At 40.2% G+C, this 18,830-nt stretch overlaps 1 protein-coding gene across 1 annotated transcript in view; it reads left to right on the plus strand.

Annotated features, from left to right (window-relative positions):
• The window catches only part of LOC126402426 (plexin-A1-like), a 354,576-nt gene that overhangs the window by 304,522 nt on the left and 31,224 nt on the right, over positions 1-18,830 (plus strand). Inside the window, exons 20-24 of the mRNA XM_050064404.1 lie at positions 2,462-2,696; positions 9,420-9,568; positions 15,580-15,677; positions 16,360-16,518; positions 18,513-18,579. Of these exons, the coding sequence (XP_049920361.1) occupies positions 2,462-2,696; positions 9,420-9,568; positions 15,580-15,677; positions 16,360-16,518; positions 18,513-18,579 (708 nt within the window). The remainder of the gene's footprint in view (positions 1-2,461; positions 2,697-9,419; positions 9,569-15,579; positions 15,678-16,359; positions 16,519-18,512; positions 18,580-18,830) is intronic.

Consider the following 18,830-nt stretch of genomic DNA (forward strand, 5'->3'; position numbering starts at 1 on the left):
ATACTCCACTATGTTCACCTGCTAGTTGCAAACTTTGTCTGTCTGCTGTTTGGTGCTGGGCCGGTAGCATACAGCAGCTTTATCAGAGCTTTTTCAGCTGCCCGCTGCTGGTGGAGAGTGGCCATGAGAGCTGTGAGAGTGAACCCAAACATTAAAGCTGTGGGCTGTTCAACTAAAATAATGCGCTGAAAGATGCGCAAAGGCTCAAGTGAGCCAAGGGGAACTAAAGACATGGGTTCATCATGACAAGGGACTCCTATCACATTACACAAACCATTGTTAATATAGAAATAAAGTAATTAAAGCAACTTTAAGACAGAGGTTAACGTGTGAAGAGTTAGTCACCACTCTGAGCCTGACAGCTATGCCATTAAAACGTCAGTGCAGTCTGTACTATGGAATATAAAGCCCTGTTCAGACCAACTTGCAACTTCTTGTAATGCGCTGGTCTGCAATGTTTGAACACCTGCCAGTTTACACCAATGCAACTAGAAGAGATGGTGTATCGTCTCCATAGCAATGACTCTCTGTACATTTGTTCTAACGTCAGGCTTTTCAGGTACAAGTAATGACTGTATTTTTGAGTATGTGTGAGATACATACAGCCAGCAGCAGCATTGGCCCACCATCCCACATGACACACCATAAGAAAGGAACCCGACTTATGTGTCGATAGCCGCGGGCATTTAAATGAGACAGAGAGAGGCTTGGCGAGGACGGAGAGCTGTTGTCAGACAATGCCGCAGCAAGTGAACACACTTTCCGCTGACAGTTTGTAACTGACTTCACCAGCTTCATTCACTGCAAACGGATTAGCTGTTAAAATAGGTGACTGTTCTTACGTTCTAAAACCAGCCACTGGTGACTTGAAAACTGTGTTGCAGGTGAGACTATCAGCCGGCTTGAGTCGAGCTGAGATGAGCCACTTCACACTGCTGCAACTTTTCCTGTTATGTTCTGAACCAATTTTGTCTTGTCCCATTTTTTTGGTCTGAACTGGGTTTAAGAAACTTGTTTTTGTTACGCGAGGCTGCATCAGCTTCTACAGACTTCATTAGTGTCTTTAAATTGGCCTGCAAACTCTTTAAATAATCAGTTTGAGTAGGAGACTGTCCCTGAGCAACCCAACCTATCAAAACTCATACTACAGTTGGCGTATTTTTTCTATACAAGTTAATTCAGTCCAACTTCCTCCTTTGTAGCCTGATCATGTCCAAGCAGCTAATTGTCTGCTTAATCTTATACAAGCCAATCTAATTGTCTCTACTATTGCAAATTGAATTTGTAGGCACTGCCCACATTGATATTGATACAACAGGCTTTCTATTTCTTTAAATCAGACTTTGATAATGTTAACATGCAAGTGCACTTACAAGAGCCTCAAAGTGCATAATCACACCTCATTTTAATCGGTTATCAACCCCCCTTGTGGATAGCTTGATTTGATGGATTCCAGCGCTGTGTGTGTGTTTTTTTTCTCAGAGACGCACTGCGCTTATGTAAATGTCGTTAGACAGAAAAAAAACATTACATGTGTTTGACTTCCCATAATTACTAAGGCTCCTTGGGGAGAGATCTAAATGCTGGTGATTACTTTGTTTGATTACTTATACTGTGTGTGAGTATGGTGTGTGTATGTGTGTGTGTGTTCTGGGTGTCCTCAGTGTTTTGTGTGTAAGGTTTTAACACCGTCTGTGTCTACCTCCACTGCACTGCTTTAACCTTGTGCATGTATACAGCGTTCCCTCTCTGACCTACATCAGTTTGTTAAAGTTGACAGTGATAAATGAGGACATTAGAGACAAAATATCTAACTTGAAACCCAAATACTGGGCCTAAATATCTGCAGAGTGTGCAGCAGGAGGTAAATCACTCAAAGGACCGAGTGAGTTAACTTGTGAGATCTTTATTACCAAAACCCTCTGAAGCTGCTCCCCTAAAGGCAGGACTTGAAAACCTTTCCTACAAGAAATGTTCACAGCAGTCGAGGTGATGTAAGCCTCCCCCCAGTATAAGCCTGTCAAAGATCAGCCTGTTTAGTGAGAGTACAGAGCAGATGAAAATTTAATGATCCTTGTGGTAGAAATCGGGTCAACCAACTTCGCTTTCATCAGACCACCAACTTTCGATCTCTTCAGACCACCTCATCTGTTCTCAAACCACCTGCTGCTGGAGAAGTTACCACTGCCTGTTTTTAAGTAGGTCTGGAAGGTGATAGTTCAAATCCTCTGACCGGCTGAAGAGAATTTGGTAGGGGAATGTAAATAAGTAGCAATTTCCTCTCCTTTATTTCCTGTAGTGGAGCTGCCTTTGAGCAATGCGCTGAACCTTCAGTTCTGATATTGCAGCTGCTCCATGGCAACCAGAAAAAGAGAGGTTGCACTGAGTACTGAGAGTCACGTAACAAATGTGAATACTTTCTCCTTTGATCATTAAAAATCAGTCGTATGTTTGTGTTTAGATTCGTGCTGGTGGGTTTGAATACTCCCCCGGGACTCTTCACATCTACTCGGACAGCCTGCTGACGCTTCCTGCCATCATCGGCATCGGAGGGGGAGGCGGCCTTCTTTTATTGGTCATAATTGCTGTGCTGATTGCTTACAAAAGGAAGTCGAGGGACGCTGACCGCACCTTGAAACGTCTGCAGCTCCAGATGGACAACCTGGAGTCCAGAGTGGCCCTGGAGTGTAAAGAAGGTAGGCAATGAAAACAGTGTGTGTGAACTAGATACATCTGAACTATCTAGATGTATCTAGATAGGGTATATGTTGAGTAAACTAGCTTAACCCCTTCCACTCCTCCCCACCATAGACCCATTTTTCTCTTCTTTAGGGGTGACAGAGTTTCTTTAGGGGGAGATAGCAGATCATTAGTGTATGCCACCTAGATGTGTGTAGACATCATTTAAAAGCTGGAACATTAAGATTAATGTGAGATGCAGCACAGCACTGTGTCAAGTTTTCCTAGTCATGAATACGTAATAAGCATTGTATTTTGGTTAGGCACCTTTCAAACTTTGAGAGTTCCAAGTGTGTAAGTGCTTGAGGAACACCGAGCATTTTTTGCTGATTGGATGGTGAGCACTTCTGTTCTGGAAACCCCTGTACTGTCAATATACCTATGAAAGCCATATATCCTCTGAATGCCTTCAGTCTCTAGTTTGTGGTTGTGAAGTTTCATGAGGCTGTGATTATCCTAGAGGTAACTACAGGTAATTTTATACAGTGAGGTCAAGTTTTTGTTTTTTAGTTGTTGTTTTTTTAAAAAGGTCTCTCAACAATGAAATGACTAGTTTGGGGGCTAGCATCATTACACATGAATAAAACTGGGCTCATGGAATGTACAAGCTTTCCAGTCATAGCCAATGTATGCATTTCCAATACTGTTTAGCGAACCCACTATGCAGAAATATTCAAATACAGTAGGTAGAAATTTGTACTGCATAAGGAAAATGGCATTTTTATTCATATCTTGAGGTGAGAGTTCAAGGGATTCCTGTGAAAATGGTCATGCCAGTTTGTCTCTCGCCACAATTTAGCCTTACTTTGGAGCATTATTTAGCCCCTTTTCCTGGTACTGATGTATTCTTTCAGCCGTCTAGTTTCATACAATACCAGTATCTTCACTCTAGCTTTAAAACTGAACCCGCTACAGTCTCAGAAAGACAGTAATGTCAGCCCAGGACGCCAGCATCCTAGCTGAGTGGTTGAGGTTAAAAATCAAGCCACTGGCTATGACACTGATTGGACTGTGTAAGTCTGCCATGCCAAGTGAGTGTGCAACTATAGAAGACGAGAAAGCAGATTGAGGTTTCATGGTATGGAATGTGCAGACTGAACAAGGTTAGAGGACATTTCTATAGACTCGACTGCCAAAGGGGAATGTAAGAGCCAAAGAAAACATGTAGGGAGGGAGAGAACTCTGAATGAAACTGCAGACAGAGATGCAATCAATAACAGTGGGATGCTGCCGTCATCACTGACAACAGGGTTTCTGCAGGGTATGTTTACTGAGGCAGATGCATAACCGTGTCATAGCTAAGTCATAGCGAATAGAAAAGGGTTTTATTTACAAAAAATACAGGGCTTATATAAAATGATGCAGCCAGTTTATTGACATTTATAATATCATCATGACAGAAATGCAGTCAGGAGGCAAACCAAATGGAGCTGTATGTGCAGCATGATGTTGCCACATCGGCATACTGACATGATGCACACATTAATATATTGTTTTGATGACGGTGGTGGACAGTGCTGATATGTCGGTCATCTGTCCGTACCTCCGAGTGAAAATTTAGAGCTTCAGAAAAAGACAGCGAGCATTCAAAGCACTGGGAGTTAAAAAGTGAGAGAGGCGATATGAGGTCAAAGTAACAAGGAGGTTGTTTGCACAGAAATGAGAGGTAAAATGAGTGAGAGGTAAATGAGAGAGAAACATTTGGACAAGGGACAGTACAGGCTGAGAGGGAGCTGATGAGGTCGGAGTTTTGGTAGCAGAGTGTAGATGACTGATGTAAGGACAGCCCAGGTGTTTACACTCGATATAATGACTCAGACACACACAGCCATAGTACAAGGTTATAATGTGATTACACTAGAGCCGTGACACAGAGTTAGAGCTCCATCAGCTGCCGAGGATCAGTTGTCAAACCAAAAAACTGCTGTGATCGCCGCATGCTCTCTGACATTTTCAGAAAATGTGTTCTCACCTTGTATCATTTTAAACATTAGTCCTTTTCAAGAAAAAAACACAAGTATAAACCTTGTTCTCCCCTCAAAGAGAAACCAGACAGTGTTGGAGTCAATAGAAATGAAAGCACTCCAGGAAATGAAGCATGGCCTTATTCCCACCCCGCCCCGCCTGCTGTACTCCCAGCTGGCCTATAGAGACGAGACAGTGTGTGTGGGCGGAGGAACAGATGAAGTGGGCGGTCCGCCGCGCGCACGTGTGTGTGTGGTGGTAAAAGTCAGTGTGTGTGCATGAGGTTGGCTTCGCTCTAAGAGTCTTGAGGGGAAGAGACAGGGGACGTCTGGTTCAGTCATCCGTTAGAAGTAGACATCGAACCGTACAGAGTCATCCAAACTAGCATATTAGCAGTCATGGATGATTAGTTGCACATTAGAAATGACAACTGCTGACTGGCAAGTGTCACTTTTTGGTTCAGGGGAGGTAATATAGATGTTTTTTAGACGTTTTATGAGCGTATAAAAGCAAACAAAGCGCAAATGGGCTTCCAAGCAAATTCCTGGGCAAAGCTTTGTTTGTAAGCACACTCAGTGCTGTGGCATTTTTACACCTCACTTCCCAGACTCTGTGTAGATTGAGGTCTTTTCTTCGTGTACTCAAATCAGACACACATGAGGATTTTCCCAGGAAAGACCCACTAGATAGATACTGTGTTTACAGCAGCCACAGTGAAATTTTTGTACATGAAACCAGAATCATGTTATAGCAACAGGTGACAATTAAATATTAATTTACATGAAAATAACTTATGTGCTCCTGATTTTACCGTGAGTAGATTTTAAATATTGGGGAATCTCTCCACTTTTTCAGGCATCATAATGGGTGTGCGTCTCTTTGTCTTTCCTGGATTATTGGCTCTGCACACCTTTGTAATTCAGATTGCTGTAGACAGGGATAATCATGTACTATAATATTAGGATGATTTTAGTCCTTTTTGTCACAAATCCTTATAGTGCATTTTCATGATAGTACAATCGCACAAATAAAAGAGCTATGTTTAAGGCTGTCATGAGTTTTATTAAAGTTAGTTTTATTAGTGAAAATTACAAGATCTAGGGTGGCTATTATGGGTAGCTGAATATAACTTATTTTCACTTATTTCAACTAGCAGTAGAACTTTTAAGGCACAGACACACCAAACTGACTTCAAAGAGCTAGCTGCAATGAAAGGCGACTGTTATATCACCTCACGTCTCCTGTGTCTCAAGTTGCACCTGAACACATTGCAGGGAATACAGTCGACTCCCAATCAGCACACATGTCCTGTGCCTGTGTGTAAGGAAGTAACTCTCCACACAAGCAGACGGCAGTAGTCTGAATTTGCCATTCAAAAAGGGAAACCAGAAGACTGTTATGACGCTAGTTAGCTAGCTAGCACATTAACAACAAAATCCAATGTTGAAGGAACAAGGCAAACCATCACAAAATGTCTCTGCTAAAGAACTCAATGGCTAAAGAAAAGTAATCTGAAAATGTATTCATTCATTTTTTGTAACCGCTTATCCTGTTAGGGGTCACTGGGCGGCTGGAGCCTATCCTGGCTGACATTGGGCGAGAGGCAGGGTACACCCTGGACAGGTCGCCAGACTATCGAAGGGATAACATTATAGAGACAGGGGGCCTACAAGGGCCAACTAGAGCCAACAGTGCAGGATACACTGCAAAGACTAGGGCAATAGACACTCACCCACAGCCCAACACTGATTGCCGTCTGTCAGCTTGGTGTGTCAGGGCCTTTAAAGGAAGACCACGTATCTTTTGAGAGATGAAATAACTCTGTTTCCCTCCTTCAAATGAAAAGATGAATTCATAACAGATAACATGCACTCATGTTCAATGTAATGCACTCAGGAAAATTTGCTGTTACAGTCCTACATGGTCTGGTATGACCAGAAGCTTATTGTGGCTGATATTTGTTTGTTTTAGTAAACTTTAGATTGATATTGCCGTAACCCTGTGTGGTTGTATTCCATCTTATGATGATGCTTTTGCAACATACCCCAAAAAAACTTCAGAGAACTAATTCAGTATTTTTCAACTGCTTATGGCCACAGTGGCTTCAGTTCAGCCAAGGTTATAGTCTCACTTTAAACTATGTTTGAAGTATCTTGATGTGTTTTTTTACAGGTGTTTCAGCCAATCAGAAATCATAATATGCTTCCCCTGTCTTACATAATGCTGGGCCCTTTAAAAAGCTGAAGAGTTTACAGTTTGAACAATAAATAAGAGACTGATTAATGACAGATGATGGGATGAGAGTTCAGATGACAAGGAAGTTAAAAATGGAAGCCTTTTCTTTGCTGGCGTCTTTTTTCTCACCTTTATCTCCTATTCTGCTTCTTCTGCTCTGCCTCTTTTCTCCTTTACTTTCTACTTCACATTTTCTGACCTTTACCTGCTGATCTCTCTTTCTCTCTTCTTTGTTTTTGGCTTAATCACTTATGTCCTCTGAATTTCCTTTCCCCCACCACCCTCACTTCTTAACCTCCCAGTCTTTTCTTTTTTCTCACGACTCTTTTTTTCCTTCCCTTTATCTTCTTTGCTTCCTCTCCTCTCCATCTCTCTTGTGAACCAAACAGTCCAATAACAGCTGGGAGAAATTATGCATGAAAACTCATCCGTCGCTCTCTTAATAATTATCCACTCATGCAATTAATTGACTTTCCTTTCCAGGAACTTTGTTTTCTGTCTGCTGGTTCTGCTTCTCTCTCCCCGAGCTAGCTTTCCCTTTTTATTTCATTATGTTTGGCTCTTTTTGGACAAGCAAAGGTTGAATTTGTTAGGGCTAAGATACCAAGGACTAAATTTAGTTCACTACATTTTCAGACCTGTCTTTTTTCTCTTAGGTTCTGTATGAAACATTCAGAGCATTAATAAAGCAGCAAACCACTACTGGCTATGTAAAGATATAGTGGAGTAATGAAGTTCTGAACAGGAAATGAAGTCACACTCCCTCTGTGTGTGTTGTAATCTGAGCTTCTCTGTGGTTTGTTGTACCAAGCCTGTCCGGCCACACATAACACCCATGTTAGGGCAAGTGTGTATCCCACTGGCTAGCTCATCGATACAAATTTGCACTGTGCTCATATGACGTTTACAGCTGACAATGGGATGGCGACTGTGAAGAAACGTAGCGCCCTCCCTCCAGTTTCCCCTGGTTAACACTGTTAACTCTGTTAAGCGCTGTTTATGGTGTTAGCACCTTGAGCTGCTAGTCACTGGCTCAGCCACCTCCATGTTGAGAACCGTGTCACTTAGAGTCTCTGAATATTGCGAAGAGCCCCTTTAAGTGTTATCTCAGGACTTATGTATACCCCCCAAAAAAATGAAAGCTAGATGCAGAATTGTAGAGAAATGACATTGCTACTATGTGTCCTTTACTAAAATTAACTGAATTGCTTATCCTTGTATTCTCTCAGCCGTCTTTCCTGTCTGCATTATTTTATTTACCGCCTTTGTGGGCTTCTTTCATCATCATAGTTGTGCATCATAGAATTACTGAATTACCCTCCAACTTCTGCTTTTCATAAATAGTGAAAATGGAATTACCAATGTTATATATTGATATAATCAATGTATTACTTTCGAATTCAACAATGACAGTCTTTGCTGGCAAGGCACTGTTTATTTAAAGAATATATTTGTACAGTTTATTCCTAGCCGCTGAAAAACCATGTCTTTTTCATGGAGCAGTTTAAGCTCTGGCAATAGGAAGGTGAATAAAACAAGATGGCACAACGATAGCTTCCTTCATTTAGGACTCCCCATGTCTCCGTTCCCTCAATGGGCTGCTCTCTAATTTGCTATTAGTAAACAGGGTGAATTTCTGTGTCAGAGTTCACCAATGTTGAATTTACTTAGCCCCACTGATTGCGTTGTTTTGCCGTTTTAAATACTGTTGTGCCGGAACCTTGAGAACTAGACATGATTTGTTATTTGGATGCCCTGCAACTGTTTCAATGGCTCATATTTCCGAAGTCCCAGTAGTCTAAAAAAAATCCCATTGGATTGAAAGGCCATTTGCTGACAGCCTGGTATCCCAGAAACAAACGTGCATTGCTGCAAATGTCCTCTCCCTAAACAGAAGCACATGGCTAATTGTTATGCAGAATGATGTCATTGGACCTTCCTACTTTGGCAAAGTCATGACCTGCCCTACTCTGCCTCCAATTGTCTTATCTTGATATTCTTACTCTAACCCTCCTTATGCCTATATCTATCCAACCCAACCAATGAATGTAACTACTACTAGCCAATCAGAGGCAGACTAGAGCAGGGTCATGCCTTCGCCACAGTTGGAGAGTCCGATGATGTCCTGTCCGGTGATGAGAAATTGCCCTTTGGAGCAATGCACATATGTTTTCGAGATAATGGGCTTTCGGTCCAATAGGACGTGTTTCCGGCTATTGGGGATTTGGTATTATGAGCCATCAGAACAATGGTCAGTTCCCATAAATTGGACCATTTTGTCGATAATGCAATGTCATTGAGGGTCTGCCCGCAGATCTTTTAGATGAATTATGGAATTGATGAATTCATACATGATTAAAATCACTTGGCAGTGTCTATGATTAATGTGATTCCACAACCTAATATGATGTACAGTTGCTGTTGTTTGGTCTGGTTACCAGCCCTCATCCTGTCACCTTCTCTCTCTCCATTTTTTGTAGCTTTTGCTGAGCTTCAGACAGACATCCACGAGCTGACCCAAGAGCTGGACGGAGCTGGGATTCCCTTCCTGGACTATCGGACTTATGCGATGAGGGTCCTGTTTCCAGGCATTGAGGACCACCCTGTGCTCAAGGAGATGGAGGTACGGGTCAGTACACCACCAACCGAGCTTAAAACTAAAACAAAACTCACCATAAATAATCCATTCCAGTCGAACTAAGTAATCCTTTGCACTAATAAACTAACATCAAGTCAAAGAAGTAGTGAAATTTGGATTTAATGACATGAATACGTCCCTCCAGCTTTACTACCCTTGTAGCCATTATTCCATGACAGGTTTCATCAGAGACAGACCTCTTCAAAAGCTGTGAGGCAAGAGCTATCATATAACCTATACTTTACTTACGTGTTGATGGATTCATCTTGTCACAATGAATGCAAATGACTTTTCAAGAGCCTCAGTATCATCATTAGTTTGATCTCATGGGACAGACGCTCACCATATTCTCTTGATGTAGGGAAGCAGAGTTTTAAAGTGAGGATTGACTGAAAAAAAATGATACATAAGACATACAAGAAGATAAAGAGATGTAAAAGGAGAGTGCATAGCAAAAACGAAGCAAGTGATGAAGGAAGAGGGATTAGAGCAGAGAGGGGGAAATAAGATTCAGGGTTACTAGGAATCTTACTTGCATTATACATCACTGTTAAGTTATTAATTAAGCCAGTACATGCAACCACCTTGCCAACACAGCTGAATGGAGATAGTGCACCCGATTTATAAAGACATTTTACAGCTGAGACTAAGGGAAGTACAATCAATAGCATGTCAACATAAACTACTCTCCTCCGAAGCTGGAAACCAGGGAGCCAAGTTTGTAATCAGCAGTATCATTAAGATGTAGAATCTGGTGCTGCTCCATTGACTTTGATTGGAGCACTGACTTTTTGGAGTCAAGGAATAATTTGTTTGACCTTTTACAGCTTCATTTAATCGTTCTAATCCAGACAGTGGATTTATATTCCTCGAAGAAGAAGGAAAAAATTGCCCTCTGGGCGGTCTCATAGCTGCCATGTCTTCTTTTTTTGATTCATTCTTCGTGATTCATCCTCTCTTATTTTTGGCTGGAAGGAACAGTAGTGATTACTTCAATACAACAGTAATATCTTTGGATATAGAAAAAAGCCCGTTGTGGTTTCCAGCAGAGACCATAACACTATAACTAATATAGTTAAAATGACTTATAATGCAAAATCTGGAAGAATACAGCAAAGTTAGAAGTTCTCAACCGACAGGAGTCGCTCATTATTTATCACTTTTGCAGACACATTTAGTTTTGTCACATAATTTAACAGTATTTTATTATTATGAATAATAAATGTATGAATGTAACCGTGTTAAGCTTTGAATATTGAAAATAACAAACTATAAATTCTGCAGTCACCTCCAGTTTTCACTTGGAGTGTCATGAATGTTCACAGCCTGGAAATACAACCTGAAAAAATGAGACAGGGGCATAAAATATGAAATGTTGATTAAATGTGCAAAAGAGATTTTGCCTACTTTTTACATCTTATTGCTCTACTATCTGTTCTCAAAGGTGATTTAAATATTGATATGATGTGCCATGTGAACTCTAGACCTCGTCTGCCTGACTACTGTTTACCACGCTCCTCAGGAGCCTTGCCAGAAGGCCCTCACCAATAAGATAGCAAAATTTATATGCAAGGATACATGGCCCACTGTAGAAGGTTTTCAGGATCATGACAGAAGTGGAGCCAGGATTTTTAATTCCAAGTAACACCACAATTTCAAGACACATAGTGCAGTTATATCACACCACATAGGGAATCTTAGAGACAACGCTGGGGGCAGTATGAGTTATGTTTGAATTAATTTGAGCATGTTAGTCCAAATTTGTTCCAACGTGACTTTTTGTAAAAGTGATAGTCTTTATATAACCGTGATCAGGTAGAACATTGTCAAGAGAAGAGTTACCAAAACATCCCGTCCACACCCTGTTGTAGAGTGCCGTCTCTTTTCATGAAAACCAATCTTTTCATTAGAGCCTCTGATTGGCTAGTAGTAGTTGCATTCATTGGTTGGGTTGGCCAAGCACACGCCAGCTTTAACGAGACATCAGCCAGATGTTTCATTGCAGTTGTTAGGGAAATTAGGTTGATTAGATACAGTCCATATGATATGCTGTCAGTGATGTTTTTTTAACCAGCAAAAGAGGCCGTCAACATGGGCTAGAAAGCTACCAAAACGAGACATATAAGGACATCATCTTGGTCATTTAGGAACACTGATCTACGTTTCTCACCATTTTCTGACATTTTATAGACTAGACAACTTAGCGATTAATCGAGAAAATAAGTGATAGATTATCAACAATGAAAATAATTGTTAGATGCAGCCCTAATGGGAGCCAGATCCAAAATGGAACTGTCGATCTGAACCCAGCCCTGTCCTAAACTGCTACTCTATAAAGCTTTACTTCTTCGTCATGCACAAATCAGCTGAAGTTTTTGTCCTCTTCCTTTGAAAAGTGTCTCGCATGAATATGCCCAGCAAGTTTTATTAACCAGTCAGCCCGAGACATCTTAAACTATCACATTCTCTCACTTTTTTGGCCTTTTTTGGCAAATCGAAATGAGGACTAGAAACATGACACTGTGGAGAAGATGTCCCCCGATACAAATACAGTCCACCTTTAATTTGAGGTGTCAGGCAGGCAGAGGTAAAGGGATCTTACGTGTTTTATAGTTATGTCTAGACTTCCTTCCCCTTCCCTCTGTATTTCCCCCAGGGGTTGCCGATGTAATCCAATGGCCTGTGTAAACCAACGCTCCTAGCTTTATTGCTCTGTGTGACTGCTCTCTTCCCTAAGCTAGACAGCCACACTACACGCCAGTTATACTCTCCCTTTCTCTCTCTCTCTCTCACACACATACACACACACACACTGCACGCGGTGCATGTACACACATACTCACAGTCTTGCAGATCCTAGCTCTCTCTTTTAAATTCGGTAAAGACTCTGCTCGTGCAGTACGTACATGTTATCCATCTGCCTCTCTGCCCTCTTTCTTGCTCTCACTCTCTCTTTTCACACACACACACACGCGCGCGCGCACACACACACACACACACACACACACACACACACACACACACATCACTCTCAGTATCCACCCTGGAGGCCCGAGAATCTCATTTAGCACTTTAGAGAGAGGCCCAGACACTTTATTATGGCACATTGGAGGAAGAAAGAATAGATGTTACAGTGTTACAGAAGGATGACAATACAGAGAGAGGGAGAAAGAGGTGGAAATGATGTGTGTTTGTGAGTGTATGTGTTAGAGAGACACACAAAGACAAAGAGCAGGAGAAATTAAAATGGGAGAAAGACCAATGATGTGAAACAGTCAACAATGAGTGCGAGGGAGAGAATTAGAGCGGTGAGGAAGACGGAGCGACTGAGCGACACGAGAGGCGTCTTTAGGGGGTTTAGTGTGTTGTTGATGAGTAGTGACAGGTGCCAGCCAGTGGAACAAGCAGGGTGCACCTCTGTCACCAAGCCTGACACACACACAATCCTGCCATGCCTCGACGCTTCTTCCCTCCCCTCCATTTCTTTCGTCCCTTCTCTATTTGGCAGAGGAATCTCTCCCATGCTGGGCTGGTTCAGGCCGGTCTGATTAGACTTTGGCTTTTTTTCTGTGTTTCAAGGAACTTTCTAAAAATGTCTAGAGTTCCCTGTGAAAGCCATTGATGGCCATTGAAGCGTTATTAAAAGATTCAGTTAAGGGCTTTCAAGTAATGTTACTGATTCAGCAAAGTGGTGAAAGTGACTGGAGAAGTCAGAATTTTCTTACAGACCTGAGTGATCAGTTTATACATGAGTGCAAGAGTCCAAAACCTAAAGTCATAAACAAAGACAAGTTGGAGTACACAGGGAGCCTTGACTGCTGAAGTGTGCGTGCAACTCAGTCAGTACTGGTGATTAAAACTCTCGTCTTATCGATATTCAGCTGGAAGATGCTATGACCCATCCACCCCCTGGTGTCAAGAAGACAATTATGTCAGATTGTCTGCTAAAATCAATTGGAGAGCGACGACGGAGAAACACTCAGAAAGCAGCACACAGCAGTGCAGCGGGAGAGAGAGTAGCCAATCACCTCACTGTTTACAAGCCAATCTCAGCTCATCATATGCTGAAAAAAACAAAAGTCTGCTCGCAGATTTGTTGAGAACCTCTCTTCACTGAGTGACATATTATCTCTTTATTTTATCTTGTGTGTTATTTGATTTTGCACACAAAAGTTTCTCATAGGAGTCCATGACTATTCAAACTGAAAGACAGTGGCTGTGTTTGAAATCATTCACTCCTTCAGTACTTTCTACCCTCTATAAAGGAAATTCTGCGTATAGGACTATATAGTGAGCTCATTTGCAACGTTAAAAACACTTTCAGACACTGCTTGGGTTATTTTCTCTGCACTATTAATTACGTCATTGCTGTCCAATAATTAAAACATGCTGTATCAACGTTGGCCATTACAGCACAAATCATGTCAAGTGGCAACCCAGCTTGCTAACGTTAGCTTGTGTTAGCCCTCCTCTGTACATAATGTTAAGCACTAGACAAATATCAATGGCTGACTACACATTTGACAATTTATTACATGGCAGAGAAACTGTTAAAACAAAATCCAACATGTCATCATAGGTTAAACATACAAAAAGTTGTGGTCGGGCTGCTCTCTTTCCTCATGATCTTTTTTTTGTGCATCCCAAACAGTCCATCCATTCCTTCTGCACAATGCATTATGGGATATATTGCGTACTTAGTGACCATCGCTTGTACACTACCTTTTACAGTGCATTGTGTGATACTTCAAGTCCACTACGTAGGATATAGTAATTCCCACTATACATTTGGACAGCACTACAAAATGTGAAGTGACTATATAGTGGGCTACGTAGTGAGTAGTAAGTCACACACAACACATCGCATATATCACTTGCATAACATGCTACACATACTAGCATACTAGGGTACGCTTTTATTTAAAGAAGTCAATGTTGACTTTGGGACGTGAACGCTGGTCTTCTGGGTAAAGGTCCTGTGTTTTTTTGACCCACTGACCACCCCTCCTGACCACCCTATACGTGCTTCTTCAATATTTGAACAATATTGAGCGGACTTTGTCGCCTTCTATGCCACATCACGTCACTTCCTCTTCTGCTCCTGCTCATATTTGGGTCGTAATAAGATGCTCACACAATCGACCCCATGGTTGTTTTTCAGTGAAAGCGGCCTAGTGTTTTCTTTTCTGCTGAATTATAAAGAAAGGGTATCCATAGATCTATTCCTTTTTTCTGACCACACCCTTTTTGCGTTGAAGACATAATGTTGTTGTCATTAACTTTGGGACATCATCATATGTATGGCTGGAATTTTAGGAATCTGTACATATCCTGAACTATTTCAACCAATGACATTGCTTTCATTTTGACAGATAGACTAGGCACATAATTTTAGGGAAAAAATGTCATGCATTTTGAAGGTCTGTTAGCCCACCACCAAACATGCATTTCGCCAAGATCTTTTTTTAGCTCGTCAATGTCTCATCTTAGTCAGGAAAAAAAAGTTGTTGACATTTTTTGTCACAGTTTTTGTTAACAAAATTGACACTTATTAATTAACACATTTGAGTAATGAGTTATGTCTGATATGGCTCTTCCATTAAATACATTTAATAATCTATTGTACAATGTGTGAATATATAACTATTTTTAACTTCAAAAGTTTAACTTCTGGACACAAGATGTCTCGTACTTTACCAAAACTCCATTCTCAGTGTAGCCTGGAGACTCTTGCTGGAGTGCAAGTTGCATACTGAACTACAGCTTGCTTCCAAACCACTTGTGATGTCACAAAATCCTGCTCTTACATAGGCCTTAATGTCTACAACTCAGATTTAGGGTGAGTTCTTTGGGAAGACTGAGGATTGTAAAAGGCAGTTTTTTCCATCAATACAAAAAATCATGCTCCTCAATAAAGAACAGAAATGTTTGTATACAGAAAATTGCTCTACACACTGTCATTTTCTCTGTTGTGACTCGTCTGTCTCTCTGTCCTCCTGCAGGTCCAGGCGAATGTTGAGAAAGCACTGACACTGTTTGGCCAGCTGCTGACGAAGAAGCACTTCCTGTTGACGTTCATACGGACCCTGGAGGCTCAGAGGTGTCTCTTTATTTATTTATATTTTAAGATATACATTTTGTTGTTTGTTTTAAGTAAATTAGTTTAGTTGTCAGTAAATCAGTTTTTTCCAAGAGGGATTTCTACTATTTAAAAAACAGTGTCTACCAGTTTTGAAAAATGAATATATTAAAGCAAAATTAAAGCTTTACCCAGATGATATTTCCAGCCATGGGAATAGAATAGTGTAAATGCAGCACTGTATGCTTGATGCTTCATTTTGATGAAATTAAAGTGTTTTTTTTCCTCAGGAACAAACATTGTTGTACATTTGGAAAAACTGACTAATAAAAAAATTGTTCTGGGGGGGGTGGCTTTGGAAAATGTGCTTTTATCGCCTGTTTAATTTTACAAATATGACATGAAAGGCTGTGCTGTGCTCTTTGATTAGGACAGAAGAGGCAAATTGATAAACAGAGTAAAAACATTTTAGCAGCTCTAAAATTACCCTGAAGCACTTAGCCAAATGGTTTATGGCAAAACTGAGTCAGACACCATTTGATTAAGATTAAATGCACATTAATATTTAAATGAGCTGTTATTTGGTTAATGGATCACATGTATTGTGTGGAGCAGCTTCAGACGTGACTCAACAAGAGCTGCAAAAAGCTTTAGTGAAACATTAATATAGAATGTTTATAATAGCATTTCATTGTATTTGCAGGTCATTTTCAATGCGGGACCGAGGCAACGTGGCATCTCTGATCATGACAGCCCTGCAGGGGGAGATGGAGTACGCCACCGGGGTCCTGAAACAGCTGCTGTCAGACCTGATAGACAGAAACCTAGAGAGCAAAAACCATCCCAAGCTGCTGCTTAGGAGGTGAGGAAGAAACAAACACAGACTAGGCTTACATGCTTCTATGGCAATGAATCCAAAAACAGAACATTTTTGATTAATTAAAGTAAAATGGTACCATGTTTAACGAAGGAAAACTATATCAAAGCATCTGACTACAAACTCTCACACAACTTGTGCAGTAAAATCGTCTCATTAAGTCTCATTCATCCAGTCGTATCTTCAGTACCTCCCAAACACTTGCATATCTGCTAAAACCTTACTATTTATAACACTTTCACATAAACAGTCTCACACACTGACATGTGTTTAAAATAGTGAATACTTAGCAGAAATGCATGTGTGTAGGAAGTACTGAGGATACAACTGGATAAATGAGACTTGGATTTTACTGTACTAGTTGTGTGAAAGTTTGTAAATGGACATTTTGATATAGTTTTGCTGTTTTTAAGAACCCAGACCCCCTTTTATTTCAGTTCAGCAAGAATTTTCTCAGTTTTTGGATTTTTTTCGTTCACCATGGAGGTATGTGAGAAACACAGAGTTTTCTTAACAAATTCAAAGTCACACAGCATGACTAATTGATATACAAATAATCATTTGGCGGTTGAAATATTCTTGTAATGTAAATTTATTTAAGTGGAAGTTTAATTAAACATTAGTTGATTTGTATTCAGAACCATTTCAGAACTCATAAACATGAGTTGTTCTAATTTGAAGTCCTTTGACTGGGACATACTGCAGAGAGTTCACGAAACCATCACATTAAGTTTCCAAGTAAAGAGGCTTAGCATAACAAAAGACTTCCCAGAATACATGTAGTGCATTGGTTTTTTATGCTTTTTTGTTTCTTTTTGTTGTGGTTTGAAGAAAACACACATTATGGAGACTATTAGTCTTTTATATGTGTTAAATTAAAGAGAAGGTTCACCCAAAACCAATAAAAATTTTATATAGCTATCACCTCCTTAGGCTCTCTATGATCCCACGAAAAGTTGTCTACCGAATGGCGTGAAGGAGAGTGGAGCTCCCAAAAAATGAGCAGACTTCGATGGACTCAGAACAAAAGACAGCAAAAAAAAAGTGACATTATGTCAATATATATATTTTATTTTAGCTAAACTATTGCTAAACCAAGCAGGATTGTTTGTTAATCAAACAACAAAATGCTTTGTTTATCGAATAAAACAATAATTAAAAAGAGAATTTTTGATTTTCGAATTTCATGAGCCCACAAACAAAATCTCAGGAATTTTCACAAAGTTTTTCAGACCTTTTATAACCTTTTTGGGTTTTTTTTTTTGCTATTTTTCTTTTAGCTTCCATCAAAGTGTGTTTGCAGTGATATGCTTTGCTCTTTTTAACGTCATTTGTTAGAAAGGTTTTTTTTTCTGGGACCATAGAGAGTCTTGGGAGGTACCATGTACAATTTATATACAATTTTATACTATGAAATTGCTCTGATAATAATAGGAACCACAATGAATATGAAAATCAGAAGTGTACAGCAGGTCAGCTGAACATGAACGATCCAGTGTAATGAAAAAAAAAAAAAGACTGAATATTTACTTGAGTTTAAACCTGGAGTTTAAAGATAAATCTTAAGGTTCACAAAGTGACTTAAGGAGAAGAAAAAAACATGTATATTATTAAGAAACTTTTTTCTACTTTTTGCCTGTTTTGTAAAAAAAAAAAAGAAAAAGAAAAAAGGAAAGGAAAACCTTCCTACTGTTTCCTCTTGAAAGTCCTTTCAATGACACCACCCATATCTCATGTTCACACTGTGGTCACCACTATGATTTAATGAGTCACAAGCTGTAGGCTGGTAACTACCAGTTTAAATGGAACAGTTCTTTTAATGAGCTTCCTCTGGAAATTGACCACACCTATTTCTCTGTAATTAGCACAAAATTATGTATCTTTCCAAAAAGCTTCCTACTTGTTTTCATAATCATGTCACTCGCTAACATGGTTAAAGCTTTTCCGCTGTTAATGTCCCTTTTTTGTCTGTGTGTCAGGACGGAGTCTGTTGCAGAGAAGATGCTGACCAACTGGTTTACATTCCTCTTGTATAAGTTCCTCAAGGTAAGCCCAGCAACAATGCATAACATCCGTATTTGTTCTGTTGCTTTATCTTTAAAACAACAGTCATCATCTTGAGTGGATTTATATAGTACAGTGGTTTTAAATGTGTGTATACTGCCTGTGTGTTAGAGGCTTTTATTAAATGCATCTGGCTTATATTATTTGCTTGGTGCATTTATCTCACTGTGGTTATTAAAAGGGTTTTTCAGCTGCATATTTTCTTGCTTTACCAGTGCAGTATACAAACAGTA

The sequence above is a fragment of the Epinephelus moara genome, chromosome 16, assembly GCF_006386435.1.
Source record: "Epinephelus moara isolate mb chromosome 16, YSFRI_EMoa_1.0, whole genome shotgun sequence".
In the NCBI taxonomy this organism is placed as follows: Eukaryota; Metazoa; Chordata; class Actinopteri; order Perciformes; family Serranidae; genus Epinephelus; species Epinephelus moara.